Source organism: Pseudopodoces humilis, chromosome 6, assembly GCF_049639895.1.
Source record: "Pseudopodoces humilis isolate 2021_Gansu_Grassland_sample_001 chromosome 6, ASM4963989v1, whole genome shotgun sequence".
Lineage (NCBI taxonomy): Eukaryota > Metazoa > Chordata > Aves > Passeriformes > Paridae > Pseudopodoces > Pseudopodoces humilis.
The window spans coordinates 49,599,334-49,615,418 of NC_142205.1; the positions used below are offsets into that span (position 1 = coordinate 49,599,334).

At 36.6% G+C, this 16,085-nt stretch overlaps 1 protein-coding gene across 3 annotated transcripts in view; it reads right to left on the reverse strand.

Annotated features, from left to right (window-relative positions):
- Positions 1-16,085, reverse strand: part of RAP1GDS1 (Rap1 GTPase-GDP dissociation stimulator 1) — an 89,946-nt gene that overhangs the window by 51,368 nt on the left and 22,493 nt on the right. For 2 of the 3 annotated variants that reach the window (XM_014263175.2, XM_014263172.2), the window contains exon 2: positions 6,723-6,833. In XM_014263175.2, coding sequence (XP_014118650.1) covers positions 6,723-6,833 — 111 coding nt within the window. The remainder of the gene's footprint in view (positions 1-6,722; positions 6,834-16,085) is intronic. The other variant, XM_014263173.2, reaches the window with a different exon arrangement.

The following is a 16,085-nucleotide window of genomic DNA, read 5'->3' on the forward strand; positions in this document are numbered from 1 at the left end:
TCAGTAGACAGTTAGCAATGATACTGCTTAGTTTTCCTTTTATTAGAGGAGGACGTTCTAGCTTTCATCTGCATATTTCCTCTTCATGGATAACACCATAAATGTCTGTTGCTTGTTTGAATGTTCAGGCTGAGACATTTACACGTCAGGACTAACATGCAGGTCTGTGCCTGCTGGGTCTGAATATATATCCATGGGTGGCCTCCTTCTCCTTCCAAGATCACAGGTGGGAGACATATAGCAGGGACCACTGGAGGGCACACCCGAGGAGAATCAAAAATCCTCCTGGAAGGGAGACTGCTGCTAAGAAAGGGAGATGGTAAAGATCAAAGAGGAATGAGAAAGCAGGGGAATGCTATTTGTCAGTGAACTTAATTCTACTAGTTATCAGTTGTTTTAATAGGCCACTAATCCAATTAGTACCACTGCCTACCCCCTTGGTTGTGCTAAGCTCTCTTGATGTGCTTATGCACTGCCTTGTCACAGTTACATGTTTATAAAGTGTGCTAAATCTGCAGGGATGCTGAAAGCTCTTTTTAAATTTATACAAAACAACTGCTCAGAAGCTAGAGGATCTGAATAGGGTCTATAGACAGTTATTGTTTTAAGCTTTAAACTGTGTAAGCATTAACAATCAGGAAAGCATTGTTCGTTGGCCACAATCTGCATGAAACAACAGTTGCATCATTTTACTCTTATTCTGCTCATACAATTTCTTCAAAACAGAGAAAGGTTAGTGTGCTGATGTTTAAGAATATGTTTGCTTGAGCAAGCTCTGAAATGTGGGGGTTTTCTCCATGTTCCATTCCTAGAAAGGGAATGGAGAGAGCTTAAGATGTCCAGCCAACAGGAAAAATGAAAGTGATTTCAGTTGTTTGTGCCTTAGAATAACTCTGCTACGACAAAAGGTTCTACAACTTAATTTTTTCTATGTTTGGAGCAGGAGGATAGATATTTTCATGCAAACGTGAGAGGACTGTGGAAACAAAAGATGAAATGACTGTTTCTTAATCCTCTGTGTACTGAAGAGGTATAAGGGTTCACTGAAATCAGATGGGACTTAGTGTTACAAGTTAAGCAGACAGCTGCCTACCTGACTCTGCAATGAACAGATAAAAGTACGTACACAGAACTATCAAGAGTGTCCAAAAAAAAGGTAAATAGATAAAAATAGGTAAATCTTCATTTTTTTTCTTTTACAAATTAAAGGTATTAATAGCAACAATAATACATTTTAAAATTTCAAGGGTTTGTTTTTTGTTTTTTTCAGTTAAGCCTTGAATTACAGAATTATAAAATTCTTAATTCTTCATGATTTTTCTGCTCCAGTGGAGGAATGGTTCCATCTTCTATGGCCAGTGAAGATCAGAAAAAGGAACATCAAATATAGGAAGCACAAGTACTAACTAAATTCAACAACAATTGGAAACCACAGCTATGAAGAGCAGAATAAAATTAATTTCCAACTGAAATATGACCTCTTTGTAAACATATGGTTGTGAAAACTAGAAATCCACCAAAATAATTAAAGAGAGGAAACTAGATGCCTGTTAAAGCAGGTGCCTACCAAAGTTTTAGGGCATTCAATGAAAAGTTTCACCACTGACAAATGAATGTGAGGAATCTGCCCTTTCTCCAGATAGCCAAGATTTTCTTAAGCGCTCCAGATGCTAACACATCCTCCTCTGGGGTGCCATCAAATAGGAACAAACACATTTCAGAAAACCCACTGCTGACTCCCAAGAGAAAACCTGAACAGGAAGCTTTAGGTAGGAGGGATGAGCCCATGGTCCCTACACCAGAAGGCTGCAACAGCAGGAAGTGATGGCAAAAGCTTACTAGAAATTGCTCAGGTAATTTGTAACAATGTTATTTTCCCTGATACAACACAGCCCCTATATTCTAAGCAAAGCATGGCTCCAGCATACACATTTTGAGGCAATGCAAAATACTTTTACCAAACTGTGTGTGTTACGGGAAGAAAAATGGCACTTTAAAGTAGCCATTGAATAATGCTGAGATTTCAAGCATGAATTTAAAATTTTCATGTGTCATGTGATGACTCCTTGAGTTACCAAGGTATCAGCAAAGCTCAACAAGTAGAAAATAGGGCATCTTAGTCAGCCAGATCTTAAAGGTAAACTGCATTATTTCAAATATTTCTAATGTTTCTAAATCCTTTTCAAAACTGGGGCCTTGCCCTCTCACGTAAGCTTGTCTTTATTGTTGTGATTTTGCTTAACCATTTTTTCACACAAACCTGTAAACTCATATTCTTAGTCTCCTAAAAAGTGTATGCAAAAAAATATTTGAAATGCATGTGCCAGCCTTTGCATTTCAGCTACATGTCAGACATTTTCAGAGCCAGGTGCTGAAAGCTGGGATTAGTGGGCATTTTCAGCCTCATACGCTGAGTACAGCAGAGCCAAAAATAACATTCTCAGCAGACTTTTCAGATTTCTCATTTATCAAAACTGGGTTATTTATGTCTGCTGTAACTTCTTGTATCTGAAACACAGCATGTCTGGACTAGCAGTAACTTTTTTTTGTTGTTACTGCAAAAATTATGTCCCAGAGAGTCTGCTGTTTAAGAAACCTCTATTTCCTTCTTGCTTGCTTTCTCTCAGGCAGTCCCCTTTCTTGTGAACATTTATTTAGGGATCTTAGGATAAATGCACTTTTTTGATAAGCATAGTATTTATGAAATGGCTCTTAACAAATATAAATGTGTATATGTTGAGTGAAAATAATGGCCGACATTGTTTTCTCATGTAATTCCTTATACAGGACAATTGTATAATTGTATAATTGTTCCCAATGTCTGATAGTAGTATATACCCATCTTTTTCTTTGGGTGTGAGATACAAAATAAAACAATTATATTTCACTCACTTCATTCCAGAAACATAAGCATATGATCTTTCAAATTACTTTTCTTCAGTACACGTCTTACTCATACTTTTGAGGAGATTTGTGCCTTTTCTGATTGTTATAATCATTCTACACTCCATGTCACTGTAAAGAGTCTGCTTCCAGATCAGCAAAATTCTTTCTAGACAATAACATATCAATCTATGTCTCAATAGAATGAATCCAGATTATATGGAGCACACAAAGGAGTAACTTGCTTTAATATACAGTTGTTAAAAGAAAACACATGGAATACATGACTTTCGCCTCTTGATTGAATGTAAGCCAGTAATTCATTTAGTGCATGGCTGGCTCTGTTTTTTTGCTTCTAATAATGCTTATGGATCATGTATCCCAGCCTTTCCTTAAAAATCTGAATTATTGGAAGTTTAGCAGATGGTGAGTGCTTGCAGGTGGTCAGAGATCAAATATTTGTGTTTTTCTTTCAGGAGCAAGATGGACAGAATCTCAGCTTATGTGAATGAGGTAGATCCACAGAGGTGAAAGGAGCTCTTACACTGCCTGTGAATCTCGACTAATGTTACTGCAACTTTATGGCTGTCAAGCCCCCAGATATGCTAGTTCACTGGGAATGCTGAAGGAATTCCACACAAAATGAGGTATGTCATTATTCTAAAGCATTTCTAATGCATGTTTATATCTTACTCTTCTGTCATTGTTGTCTCTTTCATCTTAACCTCCTCAGTTTTCTCTAGTGCCACAAGCTAGACCATATATGACTGGCTTCAGACAAAAGTGCTGGTGACAGACAAGAACTCAAGTATCTGCATAAATAGGAATATATGTATTTCCAAACAAGGAAATACATGTATTTCCTTCTCCTAAGGAAGCCATCTGTGCAGGATTTTCAGACCCAGGTCTCAGATGTGAAGAGCTATGCAAGTTTCTCCTAGACAAATTGTATTTAAAACAATTTGAATTTGGCTTGCCAAATATTTACCAGCAGTTATCTCACTTCAGCTGAGTATTTGACTCACCCTTCTGTAGTATAGCATATGTGTGTGTGCATGAACCTTAATTTGACTGGTGTGACAAATGGCAGAATAGCTCCTTAAGTCAGGCAGGAGGTATCGTGTTCCAGGGCATTACACCTGTCTAGGATTATCAACAGATAACTTTTGAGAAGGAGTGAGAAAAACAAAAGAAAACACAGCAGATTACATAGAAAGAAATTAAAAATTATGATATTCATTGTAACTTTGTCATCTCTTTCTCTACAGTAGAAAATATGAGAAGAAAGTAATGTTTTAACATAATGAAAACATAAATATTGTATGCAAAGTAAATGGAACTATAAGTTTCACTGTAGTCTTAGAGACTAGGGAATTTAACATTCTGCAGCAGCCACAAACCTATGCTGCATGCAGATACCAATTAAAAGCAGTGTAATGGTCACTAAAAGATTCCTGTGTACATGCAGTATGCAAAGCTGAAGCTGTCCTTTACTGAAAATCTCAATTTGTTATAGCATCACTGGGTTTAACTACTGATTTTGGCTGGCAGTAGATGGGAGTGGGTTGCATTAGAATATTAGTAATGTACTAAATTTTATCTAAGATAAAATAGTATAATACTACCATGAACTCCCAACAAAATCACAGTCCTATAAAATTCTCTTAAAATGAACTTTTCCTTGTATGGCTTTTTTTCTTTCACATTAATATGATGATTTACTTAACTATAATATAAATGTATACTTCATTAATTTAATCATACACATGAAAATATAATAAAAGAGAGCAGAATAACTATTTGCAAAATATTATTTACAATATTTTGGCATTACAATTAATGTGTACTTTTGTATAAACAATTTGATTTCTCATTATTATTGTGTAATAATTTATACACAGGCACAAAGGTACAGTGTGTCTCTCATAACTACCTATCATATATATGATAATATACACTATAATTAAAAATCAATCAGTCAAGTCTGTATTAAGATGTTAACTGAATGGATGAGCGCTGAGAAAGCATTTAGAAAGCTGATTCAGTATCAATTTGTTGAATCAATCTACTAGATGCAATTTACCTTAATCTCTGAAGTCTTTTAAATATACTGGTGTTCTCATAAAATTATCTCAAGCCAGAAGTCTATTCCCCAAATCATCAGATGACCTTGAGAACTAAAGCCCATTGTCCAAAGAGACTTGGCAAAACTTAGATATGAAAGCATCCAGTTCCCTTGAAACAGCATTGATACACAGATTCCTAAATTACCAGCAACCTGTTTAAAAAACCTGTCCTATCTGACCCATCTAATTTTCTGTGCATTATTTCAGTTGCCCTCAATCTTGGGCCAATGTAAATATGTGGAGATATGTATCATAGGGCAGCTCAGCAGGGCTATATTCATGTCACTGACTTACACAGAAAGTGCATGGGAAATTGTGGAGAGAATAAATTTTCTACGACTAACCCAAATAGAGAGGTGAAAATCCTAATAGTCTGTTTATCTCATCTGGCAGCTACAAATCTAGAAGAGAAAAGATTTTGGAAGGAAGAGCAAAGCCCTAGACTGAGACAGAAGAGAGTCATTTGGTTGCAAGGAAGGATCAGTAAGTTTGCTGTACGTTAGTAAAATTATTTTGCAACTGCCAGACTTGTTCTCTGACACAGCTGTGTGACCTTCACAGGCAAAACAGCAAACTGTTATTTACACAAATAAGTTGTCACTTTTCATATGATCTTCTTTATAGTACTTATTGTTTAAGTAGTAGGCTAAAAAGCAGTGGAAATAAATCCAATTGGAAGTTGAATTAAAGTATTGGATAAACCCTATAATTAAATTCAGCACCTTCCCGAAAATGGTTATCTAAACCATAAAGATTTCATTACTTTCTGGCTGATAATCTCCTTCTAAAATAGTGAGAATTAAAACCAGACTACTATTAAATGCAGATGCTGTTATAATCCATTTTTTACTTGAACTGGATGGTGCTTATATTCAGTTGTGGAAAACCTCATAAAATATTTTACACCAAGTAATCCAAAAGGCTTTAATTTGTAGAATACCATCATGTGAAAAAAAACCAAGACTTGAGTGTATTGATATTTCCAAAGGACTCTTTTTTTAAATTAAAAAAAAAAAAAAATAATCATTGCTTATACCTATCCTGAGAAGTTTTTCAACCTGAAATTGCACACATATTTTTCTTCTGCCACAGTCTGAAGCACTAAGAAAATTAAACTGAGAAAAGTCAGTTTCAACTTATAAACTGTCATCTTCATTTACCTTACCCTTCTGTGTACTGGAAGTGGGATAAGCATTCTTAAGGTTTTGATGAAAATGACATCTTGTTTCATTCTGATGTCATTTTTGTTACATTCTACATATCCAACTTGGACCATCTTTGGATATCCAGCCTAGTTCTGCTAATTGAAACTCCTGGAATTAAAAAATCTGTGATCGGGAGTGTGAGGAGAAATACATTACAAATGGGAAACTATGCTCTTTCAACCAGAATTAGCAAGCAGCTCCCTTATCCTTTTCTTCATCTTATCAGGCTTACTTCTCCATCTCTTCTTTTTTTTCTTGAATGATCAATTTAAAAAATAAGTGCTCTACTTCATCTCAGAAAAAGAAATGGACTACAGCTGTTCCAAGTATTCAGGTATTTACCTGTCACTGTCTCCATTGCTACTGGAATGTTGAAGACATACGGGTTAAAAACCCCCAAAACTCAATAGAGCTAATCTAGCAGCCTACTGCTTGAGTCAGTCTTTCTGCCACATTTTAATTCACTGATCTCATATGATTTAAAATTTGAAAGGTCCATACAACTTACTGTTTTGTGCCAGAGCTTGAAGCAGACAATCCAAGCATCCCTCCAAGCTATCTGCTGTGCTATCAGTGGATGTTATCTTCAGCTTTTTCAGGGCTTCACTTAAATTATCTGCTTGATAAACACAAAAGAAAAACAGATCAGTGTCCTCATCAATTTGGTAACAGCATTATAGTCTTGAATGTAAATAGTCAGTGTAAAGTAAACAGTTCCTGTATCAATGAAGAAGACATGCATGGTCTGTGTTCTGAGGATACAAAAAGCCAGGAGTCAAAGGTTACAGATTAAAAGAAACTTTTCAAATTCATATATATATATATATATATATATATAATTTTGCATCTGAGAACAGGACACAGCATGTGCTTTAGGAAATGCCACTGAACAGCAATTTATCCATCAGCATTTTCTCAGCCTCGCTGGTACAGAAAAATAGCAGCCGTTTCTTTGCTTCTCCTTTTGTGTGTGGGAATAAAATAGAATAGAAATAAGCATATCTTGTTCTTTTTCATCAATAGAGGCAAAGTAATTGAAAATGCCAATTTCTGCATGCTGTGTAGGCTTCCATCTTGACTATTCACAGATGCGTAGTGCTAAGCTTAGAGCCTTTTAAGAATTATGCTGCTTTCCACTGCAGTGTTACAAGCATCATTGTTTATACGAATTGTGTTAACTCTTTAAGTTCAACTGATCCATAAAAACAGATGGCATCTTCTTGAAGCAAGAAAGTTCTGCTGTGGATTTCAGATAATTAACTCTTCCCTCTTTAAAAAAAAACAAACCACCACCACCCAAATGCAAATGAGGTTACATCATTCTCAAAAGACATCTATTTGCCCAGTAAAGGTTGGGGTAGTATGACTGTTACCACTCTGAGGATTCTATACCTTCATGAGCAAGGTTTAAGTGCTGGCAGCTACAGCCTGAGCTTCTGGTAAGCCCACTGATGACTAACCTCACTCTGAATGGACTATTCTTTTAAAAATGAGTGCTGATTCAGTTTCCATGCCAACTCTGACAGCAAGCAGAAAGTGTTACTCAAAACAAATAATGTTAAATAATGTCTCACTGTCTCTTGTTCCCAGTGGCTTATCAAGAGCCTTGACCCAAGCCCAACACAGCCATAGGTGCAGTTTCTTTTCAATGCATCACTGGCATCTTCTGAGCCAGTGCTGCCTTAGAGCTTCCCACCAGCGTAGGAAGCCTCCTTGACAGGTGAGCTGGCACCTGCTGTGCTTTGCCTGCTCTTCACTTGCCTACGTATGGGAAGGTGCAAAGGAAAAGAGCGAAGACCCAGCAGGCATCCCATGAAGAGGGTGGAATCTCACTCCTGGAGCTGCTTTGCTTCTCAGCCAAAGCTGTGGCTTTTGTTCCACATCCAATTTTTATTAGCATATGCTTTTGTAGTTCATTATTACTTACAGATAAAGGTGAGATACTTTTTTAAGTGCTCAGTATTTTTATATGAAATTGCTTATATGTTTCTATGATCAGGCAGTCATTTTGTCTATTCAGTAATGAACACATTCTTAGCAACATTATAGCCAGGAGTGTCAGTACTCCTAAATTCAGACAGCCAGCAGCACACTGGCAACTCTGCAAAAGCCTTTTGGGTAACCACACTTGGCTGTGGCTCCTCAAGATCTTAAAAACCTTCCTCCCTAATACCTCCTCACTGTGCTGAACTGTCATCTCCTGAAACAAACTATGAGGGAAAAAAATCCTAAATTTTATTTCCCCTCATACTCACATTACTCGCTAGTAGGCTTACTGCAGCACTTTTCTTGAATCACATTTAGCCAACAGTAAAGTGGGACATGCACTGTTCTTTGTCTCATTGCTTAAACACACTATTCAGGATATACTACTAGAATTTGTCAAAAAACACAGGTGTAGTGTACTCAATGACCAGACCCAGTACTACAATTAAACATTGTACACTTCTCCTCTAATACCTTCTTCACCGGCCTCCTTCTCATATTCTTCTCTTCAGTTTTCTGCTAACCTAGCACTAATTCTCTTCCTTCCTTACAGACATCTCATCTCCTTGTACAGTCACACACTTAACTTTGAAGTTATAGCAACATTTACAATAAGAAGACTCTATATATACATATTCACTATATATGTGAAAAGCAAGGTTTCCTACAATCTGGGGAAGAAGAAAATACAAAGATAAGAAATTCACTGTCACACCAGATTTTGCAGATTATTGACAGAGAGCACACCCAGATTTTATTAGTCTCTTACAGCCTCTTCTACTTCACTTGTGATCAGTAAGTCACCAGATCCCACTTATTATTTAATTTTTCTGTGTAGAGATGAGTGCTTTATATAAAATACTTATTATTTCTTTCACTCCATGCCACATTGGAACATCCAATAGTTGAAAGTCTCACAAGTCTATTTTCCTACCACCCCTTTCTGCTTAGTGCCATGTAAAGTTTCGCTGGGGAAAGTCCACTATTTTAATACTACACAGTTACTGATGATATGCAAAATTAGGCACTTGGGAAAAACTGTTCAAGCGTGACTATCCAAATATTTCATTTTCTAGAACAAAGAACTCTATTTTTCATGGTACTAAGCATGTGCAAATCCCATTGACGTACACGGACATTTAACTGAAGCTTTAGAGACACTTCAAGTACTTGTGACAATGGTACTTGCGGCCATTCTACTATAAAATATCTTATGAAGCAATGTTGCACTGTGTGCCAAACTGCCCTTCCACTAGGTATACTTGGATGCTGTATTTTTAAAGTAACATAACAGTAGAGATTAATTTAGAAACCATATGCATAAAGCATGCTTCCAAAATAAATTACAATAATCCTTGATTTTCTAATAAGCCTACAACTCTAAACTTCTTGCAGCTTGACACTTAATGCCTCTGTACTAAAGAAAACATAATAGGAATACTGTAGAAACAACAGATCTCTTGACACAACGTCACAAGGCCAAGAGCACAGACGGAAGAAACCATCCTTCAAGAAAAAAACATATTTGTTTACTTTGGTTCTTTCTGTCCTAGTCCGTCTCCATTCTAAACTCAGTTGATACCTTGAAAGAGACAGTTACTTTTGAAACCCAAGAATCTTGGACGTGGGTGAACAGATCTTCAATAGATTCAGAGGTTCTGTTCTCTTTTTAATACTTTTTTTCTTTCGTTGTCCTGAAAAAAATAAATTGTTACAGTCTGAGATGACACTGACAGGGATATTCAGGGAGAAGTGCTGTAGTGTTCCAGAGAGCTCTCACCATATAATCACACAAGGCTTTCTGCCTCCTGCTGTTCCACAGCTGCCCTAAACCCATTGTTCAGGGAAGAAGCTTCAAATCTTCTTTACCAAATACAAAACCCCTGTTGTTTTCTTGTGATCATCTCCTGCTCACTTTGGTGTCTCCCCCTCTCCTCCTATAGAAGCTGTTTCCAATAGGCCTGCTGCTGCATAGGCTGATCAGATTCTCAGCAATAAAACCCCATCAAATGAAAGCAAGATAAGGGATCTTTCTGGCTGAGTATCAGAGATAACGTGAGTTGGTACATTGTCTCAACATGCAAGTCATGTGAAACTCACATTAGGAAGATCCAAGGGCACAAGATTAGGATGGTAGAGGTAAAAATTGGCTAGTAATGTTCCCTGTGGTACAGCTGGTCAACAGTGCGGCATCATGTTGTGAATATGTGTGGCATGAAGTCTGACGTTCAACAGAAGTATCAATTATTTTGTTGATGACCCTAAGCACATGTAGTCTCTCATATTTGGATTACTGTATTGCTTCAGAAAAGTTAGTTATCTTATTTGGACAAAAAGCTCTGAATCCCACACACCTTAATCCTAATGTTACAAACTGGTAAGTTAGCAAGTGGAGTCTGCCAAGAGCTGTCAGACCTGTCTGTCCCATTCCACCTACGGTTACATTTTTTTCCCCCAATAACTACTCCTGCACAAACAATCATAAAAAATGAGGTGGTTTAAACGCTTTGATTGCCCACATTACTTTTTGGTAGCACAGTATTACTACTATCTCTTGCAGCCTTTTGCTATCTCTTGTGCAGGCATTTTTATGGAGAAAATTAGTCAGAAACTAACATTAGTGAATGTTTTAATATTCCATTTCACTTCACTGTACTCTTTTTTCTAGGAGCTTTTCTGTGACTCATTCCTACTTGCAGTCACTGAATTGTTTTATACAAAAGAACTGTTCTTTCATCTAGTAAAAATCTGGTAGTTGATCAACTTTGTTTAGGGTCAGGGCCACAGAAGTATTGGGTAGACTGCAAGAAGTTTGAAAAGGTAGCCAATAGTCTTTCTATTAATTCTAACTATTCTAGTAATGCAGCTTCTGAGTTAAAAAACAACTTGTCAATTTTGCTTTGGGTCCACTGCATCTTTACCCAAATCACAGGAAAAGCCCTATTCCAAGACTGATACTTAATAAAGTATTTAAAATGTCTTAGCTGAGTACTTAGATGGTCAGCTTTTGTCTAGACTGTTTTTCATGTATCTTATAACATTTTATGCAGTATAGATATTTTCCTCTACAAAATTAGGATTTTGAACGTATCATTAACCTTGATTGTATCTTTTGATTGACACTTCATAGATGTAGATGTGTTGTTATTAGACTATTACAATATACATGCAACTTAATAGATAAGGAATTAAAAATTAATAGATATTGAAATGGGACATACTGAAACATGCTGATCAGACAAAAAAAAAAAGAAATTTGAGCAGTTCTACTATTACAGGAACAGTGGATGTATTAACATCAGAGCCTTTTGAGTCTGTTCCACTGCCTCTCAGGAAACAATGAGACATCAAACTGAGAAGGAATGGTGCCTTTTATGGGTCTCCTTGTGTTATAATAGCATAAATCTCTTAAAAATGTAAGTGTGTACATGCACACAGGCTAGACTGCAGAAACTACTTCATTTTCTTGTACAGACTTGAACTTACTAGAATTTCAGTCCAAACTAACCCATCGGAGCAATCCACCCCAGGCTCACCACAGTCGTTTTTGATGAGAAGTGTATTCTGATGCAATATTATTTGAGAACCAGACACAAAGATCGACACATAATCCATTTGGGTGAGATTTATGTATTTGGCCTGAATTACCTTTTGTAGCAGAAAGCCCAGCAGCTGGTGAGATCTGTAGCACAACTTTGGTCTTTAATAACCCCAGATACCGCTTCCCCAAAGAAAACAGAAGACTGGTGCAAACTTATGAGAGCCCTTTAGCTCCCAGGACATTGAATAAGCTGGCAGAATTGTACAGCATGGGTTCTTTTTGAACCTATATAAACTGAGACACATCCTCTGGGATAATTTTTCAGAAGATACCTAGTCCCAATACAAATATTCACATTGACATGCAAAATACTTTAAATACAGTTTACTGAAGACAGGAGAATCTTGCTCTCACATTCAGCCCATTGCCAAAAAATACTCCATCCCCTCAAAGCCTCAAGTGCTCCCAAGCCTACAGTATTTTCTGCCAAACCACCCAAACCCATCATTAGAGACAACCCTGTGCTCCTGGCCCATCCACTAAATTTTTAAACCTGGTATCTAATCAGGAAGTACCTATATGCTGTCAGAGGGCAACCAGTGAAGAATCAGATTAGTAATGCTAGAAGACCTGGTGCAGGTTCTGGAGAAGACCAACATCTTAATCAGGAAACAACTTTGTTTTAAAACCAAAAGCCCGGTTTTAAAAACCGAAGTCCTACCATGTTCATTGAGGTGGGTTAATGCCTTTTTCCCAACAAATTTTCTAGTTCCAGGGATATAATGATGGATCATTAACAGCAGGGCTGCTTCTGCAATCTGTTTTTTACTTAGGTACATTTGCTCTACTTTTCTAGCATAGTAACTAATTTTAATGAGAGTGTCTATTTTTGACAGCAGTTCAGCTGCTTCATTCTTAAACACTTTCTGAATCTTAGCTATATGCCATCTGGTCTTAGAGACTTGTTACTCTTTCATTTATCCACTTGCTTCTGCATCTGTTGTTCTGACATGGGGCTTCATTTTTATTACCTGAAAATATTGATGCACCAAGACTCACTGCCACCTGAGCACTAACCTACCTAATTAGTCTTTGTAATTATCAGCCTATACACACTAACATCTACTTAGTCAATCTGTATTAAAAATCAAGATAGAAACCTAAAAAAAGTGGCATCAACTAGCAGACAGTACCCTTTGAATCTCTTGCCAATGCAAGTTTTCTGTTTGCTTTTTTCCCCCCCTTGGAGGACATCTGATACCTTTAAAAATAATTTCATGTACTGTTTTTACTATAGCTGCAGATAAACAATAGATTCTAATATAAAAAACATTTTCACTATGCCAAGCTATATGGATCTGTAGCTGCTGTAATTGGTTTCTGCACATTAATGATCCTCTATTAGTTAAATCATGACTTGCAAAGGCTAGACTATAACATTTCCGAAGATTTTGCAGAACCTTAGAAGATTTTTTTTTCTCTTCCCTGGGAAAACATGGTACAGATTTAGGCATCTTTATACTTCATAATTAAACACTGCAACTCTGGAATTATCTTCCAGATCATTCCAAAGGTCTAAAGAAACTGATCAAACTTCAGTGAAATCAAGATAACTCTACTGCTTTACAAAATGCCCTGAAAGATTTTGCTTGAAACCAGTCCTGGAAGAAGAATGAAACACATTTTTTTTATTTAATAGAAAATTGCTTGATAAAGGGAGTCTGTAGTGGATAAAATTCATTTTAAAAAAGCTAATGACAGAAAAAGTAATTATTTCAAATAATTTTGTTCTCAGTTTATGGAAACATGTTTTCTGGAACTCTATTACTAGCAGTAGTTGAAAAAAAAAAATCAAGATGGCTACCATTTTGTAAAGAATTAAAATTTAATTGACAAGACTGCATTTGCACATCGTATTTTCATATAGCTTTTTTTCTCCAGGTGCCTGATCTTCACTGAGTCATATTATCAAAATGGTTTTAAACACACGAAGTTCCAGAATTAAATCAACCCACGTATACTTCACCATGTAAAATATTTACCATACAATACAGTGCATGCCAAGATGTACACATGAAGAATACTGTTTTATCCAAGGGACACCTCTCTCTTTCAGGACAAATGTTCTGTCAAAGAACAGCTCAATGTCTTTTAATATCCTACTTCTTGGCAAGTGGTTCTCCTTTTATTTACCAGGTACTACTAAAAGATGAAGGATCATTTCTCACTGGCAATTCTTAAGTTACTATCATTACATTATGTCATCATGCTTCAAAGATATGAACGTGATTGCTTTCAGGAGGTATTTATAAAGTACTAGGGAAACAATGCATTGTGTAAGTGAATGGGAGAACTGCAAATATAGGGTGTGGGAAGTGGGGTTTTCAAAAGGAGATTTTTCAGGTTCCAGAATTATTGCACACTTTGGATTCTTCAGGAGTCTTCAAATGCAGGTACAGATTACACTCAGCACTTCTATAAAGCGGACCACAGCACATCATGGGGAGGTATCAAGAAAGCCCACCCTGCCCACCCTATGCACAGAATGAAAAAAACTTAGTGGGGGAAAAACAACAGGACCAAAACAGTATCTTAAATGACTTCTGTTACTTCAGACAATAGTCCAAACCCGTTTCTTGTTCATGCTAAAGCAAAAACTCATCAAGCAAATTTAAATGGACAATCTAAAGCAGACAGTTGGAATAGAATATAGTTATTCCCAAAGAGTCAGAAAATGACTGAAAGAGGATCTTGGAAAAAAAGGAGTAGCCTTAATACTAACCCAATCTATCATTCCCTACAGTACTGTATTACATATAACCATACAGAGCAGTACAGAAGAGACGAGCTACATGTCTGCATGTGTCTATGTACATGCACACGCACACATGCAGCTAGCAGGGCTTGCATCTCTCTACTGGCTGTTTTTCAATTTATTTTATGTAGCTTATTATGTTCTTTTGTCTTCCTTCTTTTCCTTTTCTGCTCCTCCAGATGATTTCTGCCTGGAGCACTTTTAATCTAGCAAGCAAGAGTCACTTTGTCAAGTCACGACAGCAAGCACAGAGAACAGGTGCTAGAAAACAAACAGAAGAAAATTAAACTACTGAAACAGTACAGTCTAGAAACAGCACATTTAAAGCTAAATGTATCAAGCTTTTTCAGCTTTATCTTTTCTTTGAGATGATCTTTGCCTACACCACCGTGTCTAACCTTTTCTGACTGTACCTGCTCTAAAAGTCTTCATCCTAATGTGACTCAAGTTAGCTGACTACAAATGCCATCCTAGACATTACATAAACAAATAAGAGGAAAACACTTTCTTAAAGAGCTTTTTAATTTTTTATTAAATCATTTTCCTTACTATATTAAAACACCAATTTCTTTTGTGGCATAATTTAACGAGGCTGCCAATCCTCTGTACTTTTTCCCAAGTTCTATACAAAATATGGCTTATTAACCAACAAAATAACACATAGGTAATGCTACAAGTTAGTCCAAGAGGGCTTTTGTAGGCTGTTATGTGGGACAACAATTTAGACTTGAAGTAAACATTCCTAATTAATTTAACCAGCTTACTCTACTGTTAGCTTTTTTGTTAAAAATTTAAAGTTAAAAAGTTAAAAAGTTAAAATTACTCTTTTTTTTTCCTTACTGAACCTAAAAATAAAACAAACAAACAAACAAAAACCAGGTAACACAAATCTGAGGATACAACGTTCCAGAACTAAGAAAAATTCTTTGACTCAACAAACTCCAGTTCTGGTCTTTGTCCTTCCCTCTGCAATTAAGTATATATCAACTGTACAAGTACATGGTGTCATAACTATAGTTATACCCGTCTGAGTTACTGAACAACAAGGATTTGATTCCGTACAAAGCCCTCAGGCACATCTTTCACCAGCAAAAGTGAGAATTTTGTCTGGGTAAGATACCCAGGTTCAAAATTGGTACTGCCAGCTCTAATTGTATGTCACATCAGTGTTCTTCTGTCAGATGTTATGAAGTACTAATCTCTGACTACACAGCTGTTTTCTACTATCAAGAATTCCCTGAAAACCTTAAATATGGAAAGGAAGCACCTGACAGGAATAGGATAAACCATGAGTCCACAGAGTGTTACAGATTTAATTTCTTTTTTTTTTTTTAAAGCTGTCTGGTTTGAAGGTCATAGAATCATGGGCTCTTTAGTGCTGGAGAAGACCTCCAAGATCATTGACTCTACCCTTTGACTGAACACCACCATGTCCACTAAAACATATTGAAAATGCCATATCCACTCATGTTTTGAACACTTCTGGGAATGGTGACTTTATCACTTCTTTGGAAAGCCTTTTCTGATTT